This window comes from Zingiber officinale, chromosome 6A, assembly GCF_018446385.1.
Source record: "Zingiber officinale cultivar Zhangliang chromosome 6A, Zo_v1.1, whole genome shotgun sequence".
Taxonomy (NCBI): Eukaryota; Viridiplantae; Streptophyta; class Magnoliopsida; order Zingiberales; family Zingiberaceae; genus Zingiber; species Zingiber officinale.
The window spans coordinates 63,170,543-63,191,758 of record NC_055997.1 but is presented as its reverse complement, the minus strand read 5'-3'; the positions used below and the strand labels follow the sequence as shown (position 1 = coordinate 63,191,758).

General features: G+C 40.2%; 1 protein-coding gene across 1 annotated transcript; it reads right to left on the bottom strand.

The window, feature by feature from the left end:
• Positions 1-19,389: 19,389 nt before the first annotated feature.
• On the bottom strand, positions 19,390-20,960 carry LOC121996445 (1-aminocyclopropane-1-carboxylate oxidase-like). Its single transcript, XM_042550427.1, has 4 exons — positions 20,732-20,960; positions 20,377-20,627; positions 20,131-20,278; positions 19,390-20,031 (listed from the first exon to the last, which is right to left on the bottom strand). Exons 1-4 carry the CDS (start codon positions 20,831-20,833, stop codon positions 19,585-19,587), a joined length of 948 nt encoding a protein of 315 aa, XP_042406361.1. The 5' UTR covers positions 20,834-20,960; the 3' UTR covers positions 19,390-19,584.
• Positions 20,961-21,216: the final 256 nt, after the last annotated feature.

The following is a 21,216-nucleotide window of genomic DNA, read 5'->3' as shown; positions in this document are numbered from 1 at the left end:
TATGATTTAAGGACACCAACTATTTTTCATGGTCCTAACAAAAATGAATCATATATAATTTTCATTTCCCAAATGATAAAAAACGAAAAGAAAAAAAAAACATGTTAATGTTCTGGAACTAGATTTGACTAGTCAAACCGATGTCTTTTCAAAATTTTGACACATTTATCATTAGTTACATGTTGATGATGAACCACATATCTGTATAATTAATTGTCGCTATCTCTTTTTTTAATCTTTCTTCCTAGATACTTCCTAAAGATTATATTATTCGTCGGTCGATCAGTCGGTCCATCTTGTACCATATTAGAGCTGTCAAATAGATCCGACCTCAAGTACCCAACCCAACACGCACATTAATGTCCCTTGGACAAATTTGTATTAATTTGACAATGTGCTATTAATTCAGATGTCATGCGTCCGTCAAATGACTTAGACCACAACTCGATTGAGCTGCTTAGATGTGAAGCATGACACGAAGAGCTTCACCTTCTCGACACCAGAAGTAGCCATCCTCATCTCTTATTCTTGTTCTCATAATTCATCTTATGATAAATCAACATTGCAAGTGAGACAGAAGTAGCCATGCATGTTGAGAGCATCTTAAGAGGAGCTTGGCCACAATAATTTTTATATATTAGTCAGAATGAATTATTATAGAAAATAAATATGGGCATAATCAAAAGAGCCGCATAATTATTTTAGATAAATATTTAAATATTAAAGAAACATGCACTAAATTGATATATTTTAATTAGTTATAATTTATATTAGTCATGTTTTTAATGAAATTGCATGGCTAATTAAAATACTTTTATTTAAATAGATGGTCAAACACTAAGCTTGAACTATTAGCGTACAATTCAACCCACCATAAGTATTCGGTCATCTTAATTTACTATGAACCTCCTTGTGAGCATTCGCATTTAGTCATCTTGACCTGCTCTAGGCCTCCCCTCAAGTATCCAGTCACTCTGACTTGATTTGGACCTCCCCACGAGTATTCGGTCACTCATGGCATGCTTCAGGCCTCCCCGTAAATATCGGGTCACCTTGACTTACTCCGAATCTCCCCACGAGCATCCGGTGACTCATGACCTGCTTTGAGCCTCCCCGTGAGTATTCGGTCACCCTGACCTACTTGCCTCCCCGCAAGTATCCGGTCACCCTGACCTGCTTCGAGCCTCCCCACAAGCATCTGGTCACCTTGACCTGCTCTGGGCCTCCCCACGAGTATCCGGTCACTCATGATCAGCTCCGGGCCTACCCCTCAACTTCGTTCAAGGCCACCCCACATGACATATGGTCTGGACTATGACTCTAATACCATTTGTCAGAACCAAAAGTGATTTAGATATCTCTATAATAGCATGATATTGCCCACTTTGGGCCTAGGTCCTTATGGCTTGGCGTTTGGGCTATCCCCAAAAGGTCTCACGTCAATGGAGATATCCTACATCCTTTTAAACTCATGATCTTTTACCAAATCTTTCCAATGTGGGACTTTGATTAAATCCTAACACACTAGTAGAACATTTGTCTTTAGGAGATCTGCCCCAATCTGCATTACTATAGGTATTCAACTCTAGTTAGGAATGACAATATCAAAGAAGACCATATAAACTTGTACATTTGAGATAGCGAAGAATTCTCTTAAAACCTTCTCAATGGTGCTCAATAAGAGAATGCATAAATTGATAGACACAATTAACTACAAAAGTAATCTTGGGTCTTGTAACAGTGTCATATTGTAAGTCACTAATAATACTTCGAAAGATCTTGGGGTCAGCCATTAAAGGAGAATATTAAGGTTCAGTAAAGCCTCCTTCAATGATCGGTGTGGAGATAGGACTTGCGTTATTCATTTTAACTCGTTGAAAAAGTCCAATAATATATTTGCTATCAGAGAGAAGACAACCTTCATAATTTGAAAGAAACTCATGCCAAGAAAAAAAAGCGAGTTTAGCCGAGATTCATTCTTGATTAAAAAGATGGAGTAAAAAAGTGATGCCTTCTTGATCAGTTATTAAAATATCAGCCACGTAAATTAGAAAAAAAAATGGTAAATTTCCCATGCATTTGTAGAATATGGAACAATCGATTTTTGAGCCAAAAAATCTCTGAATGTAAAGCCAATTAAATAGATAATGAAATCATGCATGAGGTACTTGTCAAAGACCATTTATAGATTTCTAAAGTTGACAAACATGTGTTGAAAGTTTTGGATGGATGAAGCTTGGTGATTACTCCATAAATATAATTTTCTTCAAGTTTACCATGAAGGAAATCATTGAAAACATCTAATTATCATATCGATCAATTGGAACTAATATCTATAGATAGTAACAATTGATAGTTGTAATTTTGATGATTAGACTAAAAGTATCATTGAAGTCAATATCTGATTGTTAATTAAAGTCTTTAGCAATAAGGCGAGCTTAGCTTTGTAATGTTCAATGCATCTGTCTGCGTGATACTTGATTTGGTAAACTCATTTAAAGCTCATAATATTCATTGATGAAGTACGAGAAACTAAGCTCCATGTTTCATTTTGATGAAGAGTATTAAACTCAGTAGCCATTGTAGCACACTAATTTGGATCATTGACTATGTTGGATCGTGTAATTCGATAGAGGGGGGGGGGTGAATATTGATCGGAAAGTCGTAGAGTAAGCAGCGGAAAACACGAAAACAGAGCAATGCTAACATGAACCATTTTACTTGGTTCGGAACCTTGCTCGACTCCTACTCAAAGACCCGTACTCGCTGAGTGCTTTCGTTGGGCAATCCACTAGCAATTCAAATAATTGTTTTATAAATAATTGTTTTAATTGTTACTATCTATTAGTGATAAGATAGCGATACGATATATCATACTCTTGTCCTTTTGTTTTTTATTTCTTCTTCACTAGAAATAATTCTCTATTTTTATCTTTCTTCCTAGATACTTCCTAAAGATTATATTGTTTGGTCGGTCGGTCAATCTTGTACCATATTAGTGTTAGGATCGATGATCGCGGCTAGAGAGGGGGGTGTGAATAGCCAACCCCAAATCTCGTTCGTTTCGTTCTCAATACCCGTCGACGTAACGAGGTTCGGAGATGAAACTCCTACTCCTCGGCGTGTCCGTAAGGTGGACGAAGCCTATCAATCCATCGGTGGATGAGTCCCCGGAAACCCGGCTAACAATCACTCCTTCTGGGTGGAGAAACCTCGCCACAATGTCTTGCAACAGCAAGATGAACAGGAGTACAAGAATATAGCAAGAAACTAAGTACAATACACAAATGTAATAACCCTAGCTTGCCTTCTTGTCGACTGGTTGAAGCAGCAACTTCACGAGACGCCTACAACAACAGGAACCCAGTCGAAGAAGCTCACACGAAGCTTCGGAACTCAGGAAAGCTCAAGAGCACACCAGCAGCTCAGTAGAAAGGAGAGGAAGAAGTCCTTCAAACTAGCCGTTGCTCCGCAACGGCTAGGATGTGGACCGATCAGGCTCCATCCTGATCGGTCCACAGAGCTCCTGATCGGTCATGGGGACCGATCAGGCTAAGCCCTGACCTTTCTGTGCTTAAGGTCTGGACCGATCAGGCATGCTCCTGATCGGTCCAGCTTCATCCTGATCGGTCCAGGGACCGATCCCCTTCCTTTTCTCCCGAGCTTCTTGCCTTCTGATCGTTGTTTCCTGATCGGTCTGCAGACCGATCAGATAACACTCAGTAGGCTACTGTTTGGTTACTGATCGGTCACCAGACCGATCCAGATACCCAGTGTATCACTGGATCGATCCACTGATCGATCCAGAGCTTGATTTTTGCCCAAACCAAGTCCCAAGCCTTCCAAACCAATATCCGGTCAACCTTGACCTATTGGTATCTCATGCTTAGCATCTGGTCACTCCCTTGACCTGCAAAGACTCCCTACCAAGTGTCCGGTCAATCCCTTTTACCCACTTGGTCTTTCCAACACCAGATGTCCGATCATCCTTGATCCATCTGGATTTTCCTGCGCTTCACTCACGGGACTTTTACGCTTCACCGTGGTTTCCATCCGCCCTCACGGGACTTCAAACGCCTAGCTTCACTCACTAGGTCTTTCCCACCTGGCTTCCTCACGAGTCTTTCTCCAACCGCCTGCTTCACTCACGGGACTTTCACTTTACCTAGCTTCACTCACTAGGATTTTCTATCGCCTTCCGGTCTAGAGAGCAAGCTACCGAGCCCCTCTCGACCTAGTCCGAGAACGAGCAGCCCTCGGCTTCCACGCCAAGCTTCCATACTTGGACTTCTCCGTGCAAGTCTCCATACTTGACTTTTCCCGTGCCAGCTCCCTGCTTGGACTTTTCCGTGCCAAGTCTCCATACTTGGACTTTTCCCGTGCCAAGCTTCCTGCTTGGACTTTTCCGTGCCAAGTCTCCATACTTGGACTTTTCCCGTGCCAAGCTCCCTGCTTGGACTTCTTGAAATAGATCAACTCAAGTCGGGTCAACCAGGTCAACCTTGACCAAGGGTTGCACCCACAACCTCCCAAGTTTCTGTTCTTGTCAAACATCAAGATACAACTTGAGTCAGGTCAACCAGGTCAACCTTGACCTAATGTTGCACCAACAATCTCCCATCAAAGTACAACTCTCTTCTGTTCTCGTCAAATATCAAAATACAACTCGAGTCAGGTCAATTCGAGTCGGGTCAACCAGGTCAACCTTGACCTAAGGTTGCACCAATAATCTCTCCCTTTTTGATGTTTGACAAAATCATAACCTAACTTAGGTTTTCTAATGTTCTTCCTTGAACATTCTCCCCAAACCTAGACTCTCCCCCTTTTTGACACACATCAAAAAGAGTGAATCAAGGTCAAGAGTTTCTTCCTAATGAAAGTCCCATACCTTTCATTGAAACCCTTAATTTCCCCCTTGATACTAAGGTCAACAATTAACTTAGTGATAATCCCATATCACTCAAGTCTTTAGGAGTAAAAACTCCCCCTAAAAGTCAACTCCCCTTGACTAATAGGTAAAATTCCCCCTAAAGGTCAACTCTCCCTTGACCTTTGCACCAACAATGTCTTGGAGAGTTTCAACCCTTTAGAAATCCAAAACATCAACTTCAATTTCAGAAATTTCAAACAGCACAGTCGAAACTGGCACACCCTGATCGGTCACCAGACCGATCAGGTCTTCCCTGGATCGGTCACAGTGACCGATCCATAACTGCCTGGACCGATCAGACTCCCTTCTGATCGGTCCATAACCTCTGATATCAGTTTCTGAATTTCCTTCCGAAATTCAGAAACCCCTACAAAATTTCAGAAAATTCCAGAAATTATAAAACTTTAAGGATACATTCCTCATAACATATACTATCATGGAAAAATAGTTTTCTATGAAAATAACTTCCATTTTCAAATCTTGATACAAAGTTCAAAAGTCTTTGAAATATCTCAAAGTTAACTCATCTTTGTATCACCTTGTTGAATGATGAATGCTATCACTAGAAAAGCTTCATCAAGGTTTTTCAAGTTAATTTTGAAATGATTTTAAAAACCCTTCAATTTAGGATCATAATCTTAGGGCTAAATGTACATGACTTGTACACAAGCTTTCCCTATGATCCTCCAATTTAGAATTAGGCTCATCTAGGTACAAGAACTATGCACCTTGATCCTAACTCATCATCCTAATATCTCACACACATCTAAGGTGTATCAAACACATCCAAGTCAATTTTGATGTGAGATATGGGTTTAGGTCATCTTAGGCTAAGTTCTCATGCATTTTTCTAAACAACAATTTGATCTCCATATCAAATTGTGTTTCTTATCCTTAAATCAAGTTAATTGATCATTAATGCACAAGATGATGACATGACATATAATTGTATCATAAATGGAAACATGTGCCAATGTCATGATGTCATGGCATAAAGTATGAAACTTAAATAAAGCATGACATTTAACCAACCTAAGCATTATCATGACATTTTAAATGATCAGAAAATAAATATGATGTCATGACATGGCATATGGCAAGCAATATATGGCAAATAACATGTAAAGGTATAGAAGATACCTAATTCTAGCCTTAGTTGCCATTTTTGATAAGTTTGATCATTTTGCCATAGGTTCTATATTCCTAAGTGTAATAGATCTAAAATCATATACCAAAGATTTTTAGATCACTATGTGCCAATTAGATTGACTCTAGAAAACTCCTTAAATTTGATTGGCACATTCTAATCACCTTAGGAATAATTTTCAATTTCATTTTCAAGGCTTGATTGCACCTTGAAAATTCCTAAAGTGCCACCTTTTGCCATGATTAGGTTAACTACCTATTCAAGTAAGGTTGGCACACCCTAACTCATCTAGCGTGATGAAATCACGCTCCTAGGAACCCAATACCTATTGGAGCTCATTGGGTTCACTAAGTATTCACTAGGGATGACTTCCCTAGCAACCCTTCTAATAACCCTCCTAGGCTTTAAAGCCTTGGTCATTTGGGACTCATCAAGATCCACTCTAGGGGTGACTCCCCTTGTGACCTTGGTGTTGTTTTTCCTAGCCCTAGATTTTGTTCCATAATCGAATGGAACATTATGATAAGTGGGCTTGACCACTTGGGACTTAGGTTTGTGACCCAAACCTTTCTTGTCCTTGGACTTGGGTTTTTGTCCCCTAGACCTTAGAATCAAATCCTCAAGAGCCTTTTCTAGAGAGTCAAGTCTTGACCTCAAGACTTGATTTTCTTTCTCTAATACCTCAAGCTTTAATTTATCATTTTTCTTTGAGGTATTCCTAGGCATATGTTTAGAAGTTTTGGGATTTCTATCTAGGTTTCCCTTAACCTTAGATGAGTTGATCCTAGGGTTGGCTTTCCTAGTGTTATCCTTATCTAGGCTCACATGTTTGGCACCTAAGCTCATGTATTGATTTCTAAGGTTAACATGTTTATCATTATTGGCAATTGCAATAAGGCTACTAGCATCTGTCTTATTATAATTGCAAAAATGAGCCTTAGAGGGTACCTTAGGGTTTGCCTTAGCTCCCCCTATTGATGTGCTCGATCTCTTGTCCTTGTGAGATTGCCTCCCCCTCGGACATTGGCTCCTATAGTGTCCCTTTCGCTTGCATTGGAAGCACACGATGTGCTCCTTGCCCTTGCGTATCGGGACTCCGGCTTCCTTGACCTTTGGCGCCGGTGGAGTCTTCCTAATCCTCCTTGGCCACTTACTCTTGTAGTGCCCAAATTCCCTACACTCAAAGCACATTATGTGTAATTTGCTAGAAATTAAAATGCTTGAGTTACCTAGGTTTGAGGATGGATGAACGCTCTCTTCTTCATCCCTTCCGGAGGTAGAAGCTTCTTCTTCTTGCTCCGAACTTGAAGAAGAACTCTCCTCCACTTCATCCTTAGATGTTGAGTGGCCCTCAACTTCTAATTCGACACTTCCATGATGTGAGCTACTTAGCTCACTTGACTCCTCTTCATGGCTTGAATTGGAGCTCTCCTCATGGAACTTCGCCAAGTTGTTCCACAACTCCTTGGCATTGTTGTAACCACCTATCTTACACAAGATATCGTTAGGTAATGAGAATTCAAAAATTTTCAATACCTCTTCGTTGACTATGGATTGGTGGACTTGTTCCTTGGTCCACTCCTTCTTCTCTAGGGTTTCTCCTTTCTTGTCCATCGGAGGCTTGAAACCTAATTGAACACAACTCCAATTTTCAAGGTTAGTCATAAGAAAGTACTTCATTCTTACCTTCCAAAACGCGAAGTCGTCGCGATCGTAGAAGGGTGGAATCGTGACATCTTCTCCAAATAGATCCATTCTCTAGCTCGTGCTCCCCCGGGTGTTGATCCAACGAAGAGCGACCTCGCTCTGATACCACTTGTTAGGATCGATGATCGCGGCTAGAGAGGGGGGTGTGAATAGCCGACCCCAAATCTCGTTCGTTTCGTTCTCAATACGCGTTGACGTAACGAGGTTCGAAGATGAAACTCCTACTCCTCGGCGTGTCCGTAAGGTGGACGAAGCCTATCAATCCGTCGGTGGATGAGTCCCCGGAAACCCGGCTAACAATCACTCCTTCTGGGTGGAGAAACCTCGCCACAATGTCTTGCAACAGCAAGATGAACAGGAGTACAAGAATATAGCAAGAAACTAAGTACAATACACAAATGTAATAACCCTAGCTTGCCTTCTTGTCGACTGGTTGAAGCAGCAACTTCACGAGACGCCTACAACAACAGGAACCCAGTCGAAGAAGCTCACACGAAGCTTCGGAACTCAGGAAAGCTCAAGAGCACACCAGCAGCTCAGTAGAAAGGAGAGGAAGAAGTCCTTCGAACAGTAGCTCCTCAATCTCTTTTATAACCTGCGAAGAAACACAGAAGAAACTAGCCGTTGCTCCGCAACGGCTAGGATGTGGACCGATCATGCTCCATCCTGATCGGTCCACAGAGCTCCTGATCGGTCATGGGGACTGATCAGGCTAAGCCCTGACCTTTCTGTGCTTAAGGTTTGGACCGATCAGGCATGCTCCTGATCGGTCCAGCTTCATCCTGATCGGTCCTGGGGACCGATCAGATCTTTCTCTGATCGGTCCAGGGACCGATCCCCTTCCTTTTCTCCCGAGCTTCTTGCCTTCTGATCGTTGTTTCCTGATCGGTCTGCAGACCGATCAGATAACACTCAGTAGGCTACTGTTTGGTTACTGATCGGTCACCAGACCGATCCAGATACCCAGTGTATCACTAGATCGATCCACTGATCGATCCAGAGCTTGGTTTTTGCCCAAATCAAGTCCCAAGCCTTCCAAACCAATATCCGGTCAACCTTGACCTATTGGTATCTCATGCTTAGCATCTGGTCACTCCCTTGACCTGCTAAGACTCCCTACCAAGTGTCCGGTCAATCCCTTTTACCTACTTGGTCTTTCCAATACCAGATGTCCGATCATCCTTGATCCATCTGGATTTTTCCCTTGCCCGGCTTCACTCACCAGGACTTTTACCTGGCTTCACTCACTTCCATCCTGGCTTCTCACCAGACTTCTTCAACCTTCACCTACTGGTTTTCCCTTGCCTGGCTTCACTCACCAGGTCTTTCTCCAACTGCCTGGCTTCACTCACCAGGACTTTCACTTTCACCTAGCTTCACTCACTAGGATTTTCTATCTGCCTTCCTGGTCTAGAGAACGAGCTACCGAGCCCTCTCTGACCTAGTCCGGAGAACGAGCTACCGAGCCCTCTCCGACTTCCACATGCCAAGCTCCCATACTTGGACTTCTCCGTGCCAAGTCTCCATACTTGGACTTTTCCCGTGCCAAGCTCCCTGCTTGGACTTTTCCGTGCCAAGTCTCCATACTTGGACTTTTCCCGTGCCCTGCTTGGACTTTTCCGTGCCAAGTCTCCATACTTGGACTTTTCCCGTGCCAAGCTCCCTGCTTGGACTTCTTGAAATAGATCAACTCAAGTCGGGTCAACCAGGTCAACCTTGACCAAGGGTTGCACCCACAACCTCCCAAGTTTCTGTTCTTGTCAAACATCAAGATACAACTTGAGTCAGGTCAACCAGGTCAACCTTGACCTAATGTTGCACCAACAATCTCCCATCAAAGTACAACTCTCTTCTGTTCTCGTCAAACATCAAAATACAACTCGAGTCAGGTCAACTCGAGTCGGGTCAACCAGGTCAACCTTGACCTAAGGTTGCACCAACAATTAGAGCTATCAAATGGATCCGACCTCAAGTACCCCACTCAACAAGCACGATAACATAATGTCCCCCTTACTCGATTAGATGCATTAGACTAAAACTCTAATTCAAGTCAAAAACCTTACTCGATTTTTGATTCAATTACTTTGCTATTTCTAAAGCTCTATAAAATTCTAGAAAATGACTGCAATGTGTAATGTGTAATGTTAGATGCATTAAACTAAAACTCTAATTCCATCTATAGTGACATCCATGTTGAATTCAAAGGGAAAATTATAAAGCTTCTTATCTTTTTCTTTAATAATTCTAACATTTTGATGCCGGACAGAATTGTGATTATCCTGCAAGCTGACGAGAAGAGGAAAAGATAAAAAAAGGAACCTCGAAGAAGGAAACTTTTTATTAAAATTCGAGACTAATCCCTAAATATCTAAACATGACTCTTATATAGACCACAATCTAAGACTCAGATAAGAAAAAAAAATTATAATTAACAAATCTTAATTCCAATCTTATAAAGAAAGAAAGAAATTTTTGTCTGAAAATGAAATTAATTATCTTAACTAATATCAAGAAGCGGATCAAGACAAATTCTCTCTAAAAAATATGAAAAATATAAAAATTACCCTAAATATCCAAAAAAATAAAAATTATCAAAAATAGCAAAAGGACCCTAAAAAGGGTTTAAATGGCAGAATTTGCGACTGAAAATTTGACAGTTACGGTTTCACTAGTAACAAACGTAGATTTTTGAATTTTGCACGCATGACGACAGACAAATCCTGATTCCGAGTCCCGAGTCAAAAGTTATGCATGTTTGAAGTTTGAAGGTTCATATTGGGCTTCAACATGGGTTGAGCCTGCATCAGTCTCCTCGACTTGAAAAGAACTTGCCCTCGAGTTCAAATTAACTTCATTAGCAATCGTCAAATAAGGAGTTAGGTGTTTCATATTAAAGACATCAGAAGTCTTCAGATGATTAAAAAGGTGCAACCTGTAGGCATTATCGTTAATGTTCTACAGTATCTCGCATGATCCGATTTTTCGATCCTTTAGATTATTATATTCTCCAATAGAGAAACAATCATAAGTTAATACAACCCAGACAAAATCTCCAATCTCAAAAAGTACCTGTCAATGACGATCGATCTGAGCCTTATACTTAGTATTACTTTCCATAATTGTCAGTTCCACCTATTCATGAATACCTCAAAGATACTTTGTCATCTCATCTGCTTTAGGACTAATTCGCCCTACACGTGGAACAGGGGCTAATCTAGAACTCTTGATGGATTTTAGCCATAGACAATCTCAAAAGGACTGAATCTCGTGGTCCTATTTTTCGATATGTTGTAGTCAAACTCTGCTTGAGGTAACGCCAAGTCCCACTTCTTTGATTTAGTTCCTGAAAGGCATCTCAGAAGATTGCCCTGACTCCGATTTGCCACCTTGATTTGTCGATCTATCTAAGGATGGTAAGCACTACTAAAGTTTAAATGTATTTGCAATTTCCCCTATAAGCTCTTCCAGAAGTGACAAATGAATTTGGTATCTCAATCTGAAGTCATGGACTGAGGAACACCATGTAAACGCACGATCTCCTTAAAGTAAACATGGGCAATCCACGCAGCATCTATAGACTTCCTACAAGATACAAAATGTGCCATCTTTGATAATCTGTCAACGACAACAAGAACTAAGTCTAAGGCTCATTGGGTGCAGGGTAACCCTAATACGAAATCTATGTTGGCATTGTGCCAAGGAGCTTCAGGAATGGGTAGAGGAGTGTATAAGCCTGCATTGGTTAGAACCCCCTTAGACCACTAGCATATAAACATCGATCAACAAAGTGAGGCACATTGCTAGTCAACTTAGGCCAATAGAAATTGGCAGAGATGAGGGACAACATCTTATCACATCCAAAGTGTCTCTCATTATGAAGCTCGCTCATAATCTGTTACTTAGAGAGCAGTTTGGAATCACAACTGCAATCCACGAAATAGATAACTATTATGTTAAGTAAAATCATGTCGATAACCATCATGTACTTCTTGGAATATCCTTCCAAATGACGGGTCAGTTGGTGCAGTTTGCACTAACGGTCTAACTCAGATTTGATGAATGACAAAGTAAATTAAGTTAGATATTGTTGTCATCTAACCACTTTGCTAAGTGTGCAGGAGTTAACCAAATAGGTCAACGAATTGATTAGATATCTGGTGAGAAGTCCAGATAGGTCGACGGGCCAACCAGATATCTGGCGGGAAGTCCAACTAGGTCAATGGGCCAACCGAATAGCTAGTGTGAAGTCCAGTAAGGTCAACGGGCCGATCGGATAGTTGGTGCAAAGTCCAGATAGGTCGACGGGCCAACTAGATATCTAGTAGAAAGTCCAGTTAAGTCTACGGACCGGACAACTGGAAAGTAAAGGTAAGTCACTGGAGGAGAGTGAGTAAGTGAGGACGCGTCCCGATTAGGGGATAGTAGGCGTCGGTCCAGGTTATGATTATTTCGGATCCCTAATCTAAGATCTTGACTAGCTCCTGGTCCTGAAAGGACTTGAACTAATTAATACTGCTCATTATTATTGTGTTAACCCTTATCTTGCAGGTCATTATTTGATTTATTATACTAATGTTGTTTTGTAGGACAAAGGAGCAAATTTGCCTTCGGATGAACAGCGTCCGAAGGTGCCTTCCATGGCTATGGAAGGCGCCTTCCAAGGATGAATTTGGACGAAGTCGTGGATAGAGGCCGGACTATTCAGGATCAACTTTGTCAAGTTGGAGGCACCTTCAATGGGTATGGAAGGCGCCCTCAATGCCCTATATAAGGCAGTCTCGAGAAGCTTCAAAAAATAACACATATACGAGCTACTACACATTCATTTGAAGTTCCGACTGCTCTGGTCTCCTACTTTGACTCTACTACGAAGCTGCTGCACCTGACAATTGCTCCAAGGACTTCTGATCGCGGCCAATAGACCAACATCGACACATGAATAAGTTGCTTCATTTCAAAGTGTCGGTAACAATTTTTGTACTTAAATTCTGCAAACGAGAAGTGCAGTCTGTTGCACTTTTTCGATCTTCTTTGTACTCGATTCTCTCTTCCCGAGGTACTGAAAGAGGTTTTTAGTGAATTACACATCGATAGGTTCGCGAGACATGAGTCTTGGAGTAGGAGTCACCGAAGGCTCTGAACCAAGTAAAATCGCCTGTGTTTCCTTGTGTTATTCTTTTTAGTTTTCCGTTGCGTACTTGTTTCTTTTAAGACGATAAAACAAGATTTTCAAAAATCACGTAATTCACCTCCCCCCATCCTCTCATGTGCATATCGATCTAACAAGTAGTATCAGAGCAGGTTCTACTTTGAATTGGTGCAACCACCAATCAAGTCAGGGGGATTTGTTTTTTTTTTTTGTTTTTTTTTTCTACTCAGATAATATTTCTCGTTTGGATTTAACCTGAAGCTGGTGCAACACCACTCAAGTTCTTCGGAATATTTTTTTTCTTCTCAAACTTTGCTAATCCAAGACCAAGTCTTGGTACCTCTCTTTAGTTTTGTTTTATAACTCTAAAATGGCACAAAATGAAGGATATAGCACTGTTCGTCCCCCACTCTTCAACGGGGAAGACTTCTCATACTGGAAGAAGCATATGAAGATATACCTAAAGTAATATCGGGTCATGTGATCATAGTGGCATATTGTAGGACACATATAATACTTAGGAAGATATAGGGGTCAACCATTAATGGAGAGTTTGAAGGTTTAGTAAAACTTCGTCCTTCAATGATTGGTGTGGAGATAGGACATGAGACATTCATTTTAGCTCGTTGAAAAAGTCTAATAATATATTTACTCTAAAAGAGAAGACAACTTTCAAAATGTAGAAGAACTCATGCCAAGGATAAAAGTGAGTGTAGTTGAGATCCACTCATGATTTAAAAAATGGAGTAAAGAAGTGATGTCTTTTAGATTATTACCAATTATTAAAATATTAACCACATAGATTAGCCAAAAAATGATAAATTTTCCAATCCAGTTGTAGAATAGGAAAGAGTTAGTTTTTGAACCAGAAAATTCCTAAATATAAAGCTCATTAAATAGATGATTGATCCTGTCTGAGAAGTTTGACAAAATGGAAAGCTGGGAGAAAACCTCACCGCTGATGAAGAATAACCCTGTGGAATACCGATCTGAAAAACTCAAAGCGGATCTGGAAGAATGAACCCACAGGATGCCCTCCTTGTACCAAGATCCAAAGACGAAAGGAAAGCTTTAGTGAAAAATGCCAAGATCCGGAACTCCGATGACTTCCTGCACACAAGAGAACCGCCAACACTATCGTCAGTGACCTAAGACCGGGGTTGAAATCCCTGGCTAGGCCCTCCGACGCTCAAGTTAGTGATCTCTCTTGGTGTGGACAGCAAGAAGGAAGAAGATGAACAGTGTTTGAAATTAGGGTTTGTAATGTGGGTTGCGAGTGTGAGCATATGCCTGAGCATACCTGGCCAACGGAGGAGATTCCCCTTTTTATACTACTTTATATAACCTCCGTAGTCATGAAGTGGATCCTGGTTTGTTAGAGTTTGTTATGCGATGATGTAAGCCATGTACTTGTAGAAAGTAATTTTTTAAGGAATCTTTATTTTACCCTAGATGTACCTTCTTTGTCGCCTAGTGCCTGTAGAAGAGTCTAGAAACATTCTTCCCGCCAAATTAGCAAACCTGTTATACAATCACATACTACAGATATATTTATAAATATTCTCGAAATATTTGTTACCTTGGCCGATATTGACTTATATTTTCTTAAGTATGTTGTCCCGGCCGATATTAATCTATATTTTCTTAAGCCTGTTATCCCGGCTGATATTGACCTATATTTCCTTAAGTCTGTTATCCCGGCCGGTATTGGCCTATATTTCTTTAAGCATGTTATCCCGGCCGATATTGATCTATATTTCCTTAAGCATGTTATCCCGGTCGGTATTGGCCTATATTTCCATAAGCATGTTATCCCGGCCGATATTAGTCTATATTTCCTTAAGCATGTTTGTAACGCTCCGCCCCTTCCTGCTTAAGCTGACGGGGGTTACTTATCTTTTCTTCTTAAAACAACGGAAGTCTTATCTATAGTATAATTTTTTTCTTTAAAACTTTTTCTTTACTTTTCAAATCATCATCACTAACTACCTATCATATGAGTCACATAACATACTTAACATAAATTTAAACCATAATACCAAAGAGCATGATGAAATGTCATGGAGTCATAAAAGAACGACATAAATATAATTCTTATTAACTAGAAGCAGGTCTTTCTCTTTAGCCGAGTCACTACTACACACGTCCTTCTTGCCCCCTCCTGCTGCTCCCTTAGTACATCCATTCTTTGCCCTTATCTGTGGTACAAGGAAAGTAAGCTGTGAGCACACAAGGCTCAGTAAGGTCCTTTCCTACTCACAAAAACTGTATAGCATAACTAAATCTCCAAGGCATAAAGCATAAAGACAACTCATCATATCATGTATAGAAGCATCATATCATAACATAATCGTAAGGTATCATGACATATCATAACATGCATCCTAGCATAACATAATCATAATCATAGCATATCGTAACATGATCATAAAGTTCATCCTAGCATAACATAACATAATCATAAGCATTATAGCATATCATGATATAATCATAAAGTGCATCCTAGCATATCATAATCATGATCATAGCATATCATAACATAATCATAAAGTTCATCCTAACATAACATGTCATAATCATAAGCATCATGGTATATCGTAACATAATCATAAAGTGTTATGTGAGATGACTTTCAAAAACATGATTCATGCAATAATATATGCAACATGTCCTTTGAAAACTTATTACATACATACTTAAACATAATCATAACATGATTAGGGCCCTGGCTTGTACCACATACATAAATGCGCGCGTCCTGTGTAGGTCCAAGGTAGCAAGTCTTGAACCCTACAAGGCATACATACTAGGCCCGTTTCTTAGTCCATCGACCTAGGGGCACTTAGGAGCCCATCCCTAACGAGGCCCGTTTCTTAGTCCATCGACCCCGGGGCGCTTATGGAGCCCACCCTTGGTACAAGCCATATAAAGTAAAGTAGCATGTCATACATATCATGGTTCTTAATATTTCATGCACATCGTATTTCTTATCATATCATACCATACAGAATTTGGGCACACAGCACATCATAATGGCATGTAAAATTTGGGCACATAGCACATCATAAATACATGCATAGTTTGGGCACACAGCTCATCATAAATAGCATGCATAATTTGGGCACACAGCTCATCATAAATAGCATGCATAATTTGGGCACACAACTCATCATCATAACACACAGCATAGCATAAGGGTTACCATCATACATAGATCATAAGTGTACATAATTAAACATAGAAGCATAGCAAGCTCTTACCACATCATAAAACATTGCATGTGAGATACATGGGAATCATATTTAGATTTCTAACCCTAATGTCATATAGTGGCCGAAACATATAGTTGAGATTTAGGTAAAAAAACTACATACAAGCATGTGAACCCTAAACCAATATCATATCATATACCATAAGGAAACATCATGAGCATGTTTAGGTAGGGTTCTAGGTTTCTTAAGCTTATAAACTTATCATGGCCGAATCTTATCAAGCATTACATTGGGTTAAAATCATCATTCAAACATGTGAACCCTAAACCAATTTTGTAGCAAATATTACAAGGAACATCATGAGCATAATTAGGTTAGGTTCCAAGTTTCCTAGGCCCTTAAACTTGTTGTGACCAAAACCCTTAAGGCTTGGAACTAGGTTTCAAGTGTCATAAAGCATGGAAACCCTAAACAAATTTCATAGCAATTATTTCAAGGAACAACATGAGCATAATTCGGTTAGGTTCTAAGTTTCCTAGGCCCTTAAACATGTTGTGGCCGAGACTTGTAAGGCTTGAATCTAGGGTTCAAGTGTCATAAAAGCATGAGAACCCTAAACAATTTTCATAGCAATTATTTCAAGGAACAACATGAGCATAATTAGGTTAGGTTCTAAGTTTCCTAGGCCCTTAAACATGTTGTGGCCGAGACTTGTAAGGCTTGAATCTAGGGTTCAAGTGTCATAAAAGCATGAGAACCCTAAACAAATTTCATAGCAATTATTTCAAGGAACAACATGAGTATAATTAGGTTAGGTTCTAAGTTTCCTAGGCCCTTAAACATGTTGTGGCCGAGACTTGTAAGGCTTGAATCTAGGGTTCAAGTGTCATAAAAGCATGAGAACCCTAAACAAATTTCATAGCAATTATTTCAAGGAACAACATGAGCATAATTAGGTTAGGTGCTAAGTTTCCTAGGCCCTTAAACATGTTGTGGCTGAGACTTGTAAGACTTAAAGCTAGGGTTCAAGTGTCATAAAAGCATGAGAACCCTAAACAAATTTCATAGCAATTATTTCAAGGAACAACATGAGCATGCCATATTAATTTCATAACTTGTCTTAAGGAGGATCATGGCATAATTAGTTTAGGTTTAACAATTTTTCTAGGCCCCTAATCCTATCATGGCCAAATACATATGAGCATGGAATGAAGTTTAATCATCATATAGGCATGAGCATATCATGTTAACAACTTCCTCATCATGAGGCACATATCATAAAAAAAAATAAGAAACATGCTTGGTTTGAGTCTTAACTTACCTATTTCCTTTATTCATGTTTGGCCGAGAGTCTAGGGGTATGACTCTAAGTTCTAACCAAACATTCTAGCATATGAACATTAGATAAATCCCTACCATAAGATACATGTTACAAGAAACATGTTGAGCATGTCAAAATTTAGGTCTTTACATTTCCTAGGTCATTCTTTTTAGTCTTGTCTTGGCCGAAAATTTCATAAAGGTATCCTAGGTTTTTAGGCAACCAAATCTCATTAAAAAAAAATACACAAGCTATTGTACCACAGGTGAGGGAAACTTACATCCTTTCGCTTGTGGTCTTTCCTAAGGAAAAAGGTATCCTAAGTGCCAAGGAAGAAGAGAGCTTCTTCTTCTTGTACCTCCTTTTGCTTCTCTTGCTTGGAAAGGATAGATCTTGAAGGCTTCTTCTCTAACTTTAGTTTTCTTGGAGAGGAACTTAGCTTAGCTTTTGGAATAAGGAGAGGGAAGGGGCTCTTGGTTTCGGTGGAGAATGAAGAAGGAGAAGGAAGGAGGAAGAAAAAGATTTAATCTCTTGTTTTTTCTTCTCCCAATCCAATTTATTCCTATGTAAATGAAGCATGTCTTCATTCATTCCCTCAACTCCTCTTTTCCCTCACTCCTTTAATTTCCACGAAAATAGAGAGAGGGAGGGAAGTAGGCAATTCATCTTTTGCTTACTTCTTTTCTTAACCAAGAGGAAAGAAGGTAAGCAACTTGGTTTTCTCTTGCTCTTTTGCTTAGTTTTTCTTTTATTTTCTTCTCATCTTTAACTAAATTTTCATTCCTTCCTATCTATATATTATTCATTATTCTAGTGGTTATCATACATCAATTTATCTCCATTATTTGTGGGAGGTTCAAGGTTCAATCCTTGACCTCACCTCTTTTATTCTATTTTTGGTTTCTATTTTCCCTTTTCTCTTATCCTTTTTATTTCTATGCTCTAAAGAAAATAATACCCATATACTTATTTTATAATTTCGTGGGTGTTACAATGTTATCACGGCCGGTATTGGCCTATATTTCCTTAAGCATGTTATCTCGGCCGGTATTGGCTTATACTTCCTTAAGCATGTTACCCCGACTGATATTGACCTATATTTTCTTAAGCCTGTTATCCCGACCGATATTGGCCTATATTTTATTAGACATGTTATCCCGGCCGGTATTGACCTATATTTCCTTAAAGTCTGTTATCCCGACCGGTATTGGCCTATATTTCATTAAGCATGTTACCCCGGCTGGTATTGGCTTATAATTCCTTAAGCATGTTACCCCGACCAATATTGGCCTATATTTTCTTAAGTCTGTTATCCTGACCGGTATTGACCTATATTTCATTAGGCATGTTATCTCGTCCGATATTAACTTATATTTCATTAAGTCTGTTATCCCGGCCGATATTGGCTTATATTTTATTAGGCATGTTATCCCGGCCGATATTGACTTATATTTTTTTAAGCCTGTTATCCCGACCGATATTGGCCTATATTTCATTAAGCCTGTTACCCCGACCAGTATTCATACCTGCTCGATTCTGCTATCTTTTTCTCCCTTTTCACCGGGGACCTACTAAATCTAACCCATATCAATGATGAAACAATGTATTAGTTACTTGTCGAAGATTAAATATAGATTTCTAAAGTTGATAAACATGTTTTTTGAAAGTCCAAGGCTATGAGAGTTATTTATCCATGTTATCCAAATAATAAATCATTAATTAAATATGACATAATTATAAAAATTATAATCATATTAACAAATATGATAAATATGAAAATATTATCATTTGCAATTGATTTGGATGGGTCTATGACCTTAAATAAGGTAAATCTCGACTTATTAAAATCAATTTGAGATATTTGTTATTATTGCTGCCATTATATACCGATCCAAACAAGTGCTAAAACATATTAGTTAGGGCTAGAGTATATATTACCAGCTCTATTATTTATTTCAAACTTTCACAAAGTATTGCTACATGCAGCTTGTCAAAATTAAAGGAACAAACAATGACAGTACAGAGAATGAAAAAAAAAAAAAAAAGGAAAAAACATAGACCCGGTAACAATTATAATTAATCATATAATTAACCATTGTATAGTTAATTAGCTCCTAGTTAATTAATTGCTTTGACCGCTTCAAATCTTGGTTCTTTGGGCATGTACTTCTGCTTCACGTACACGTCCATGTAGTCCCCGAAGAGAAACTCAGGGTAGGCGCCAGTGGTCTCGTCGACGGCGGAGGCTGAAGCCGGACAAATGACGGCCTTCACTGAAGGGTTGTAGAAGGAGGCGACGGAGCGGCGGTTGCCATTGCCGGTGGCGAGCACGCGGTGCCACACGCTCTTGTACCGCCCATTGCTGACCACCTCGATCTGGTCCCCGGTGTTAATGACGATGGCATTGGCCAACGGCTGCACGTCCACCCACTCGCCGTCCTTGAGGATCTGCAAGCCTCCGACACGGTCATCTTGGAAGAGGAGGATGACGCCGCCAGCGTCGGTGTGGGGGCGGAGGCCCAGCTCCACAAGGTCCAACCGCGGGCAGGGCGGGTAGTGGCTCACCTTAATTCAATGACGCAACATCAGAATTAAAATTAATTGTTTTATTTATAATTACAGTCTCTCCTAGCTCTGTCAAATGTCGATCAATATAATTCTCACCTTGGTGCCGAAGAACGGCTCGTGCTCGCCGTTTCCGGTGAACTTGTTCTTGAAGGTGCCCTTCTCCAGCCCCAAGTTCTCTTCCATGATTTCCATCAATTTCTCGGCTAACTTTTTCACCTCCGCTCTGTACTCCCTCATCGTCTCCCTAATGATCAATTGATCCATCGAATCAATCAATTTAGGTAACATATATAATAATTGTCATGAAAATTTCATGGTGGTGTGATATAATTAATTAATTACTTGAATTGGGGAGGGTGGGATGGCCATTGGTTGTCGTCTTGGAGAACAAAGACGTCCTCCCAGTCCACATCGTCCAACTTCTTCTTGTTGTTGTTTACATCTCCAACGACCTCTTCTTCTTCCCGAACGAGTTGATCGAGGAGCTGCACCGGCCTGGACACCTTGAAGGCCTCGGCTCTGTGCCTGTAGCACTCCGTGCACACCTTCTTAACGCGTTCAAGCAGCTCCACCGGAATCCCATGGTTCACCAGCTGCAAAAACATTAATTTTAGTAACATTAAGTAATTCCCAAATTGACTGATCTAATTAAAACAGTAGCAATCTAATTAATTAACAGAGTCATAAAACAACATACCTGGAAGAATCCCCACTGTTGGCATCCACTGTCGATCTGAGCCAGAGTCTGGGCCCTCTCCTTGCCTTCCAGCTTGGAGAAGTCGATTACTGGAATAGCCATGGAGAGAGAGAGAGAGAGACAGAGAGTACTGGTCGGCTTTTAATTTGCTCGGCTAGCTAGTTGCAATACAACTGCTGCTGCTGGAGTAGTACTGCTCGATCAGTGTGAGGAATTCACGACGAGCGAGGGGGCGTTATATAGAGCAGGATCAACGATGGTTCAGTACGCGAGGAAGAAACCGAGAAGCTACTGAAGGAGCTAGCCGTCCAACGGACTGAGCAATAGTTTGGTTCAAGTTGTTTTTCTCATGTTTAATTTGTAAGAAACATGTGAGGAAAACAGCAGCCTTCCTTTCCTTGTCCTCTTCTTTAGCACTGGTTTTCTGGTACCCAGATTGTAGCAATTACTCAAGGAATTATTCCATGAGATGGAAAGATATGCAT

Bases quoted from the DNA above. Each gene is read 5' to 3' on its own strand.
- LOC121996445 (XM_042550427.1), bottom strand. From the start codon at position 20,833: ATGGCTATTCCAGTAATCGACTTCTCCAAGCTGGAAGGCAAGGAGAGG. The intron at 20,628-20,731 runs GTATGTTGTTTT...ATGTTTTTGCAG, and splicing joins AACAGTGGGGATTCTTCCAG to CTGGTGAACCATGGGATTCC. The intron at 20,032-20,130 runs GTGAGAATTATA...CATTGAATTAAG, and splicing joins AGCCGTTCTTCGGCACCAAG to GTGAGCCACTACCCGCCCTG.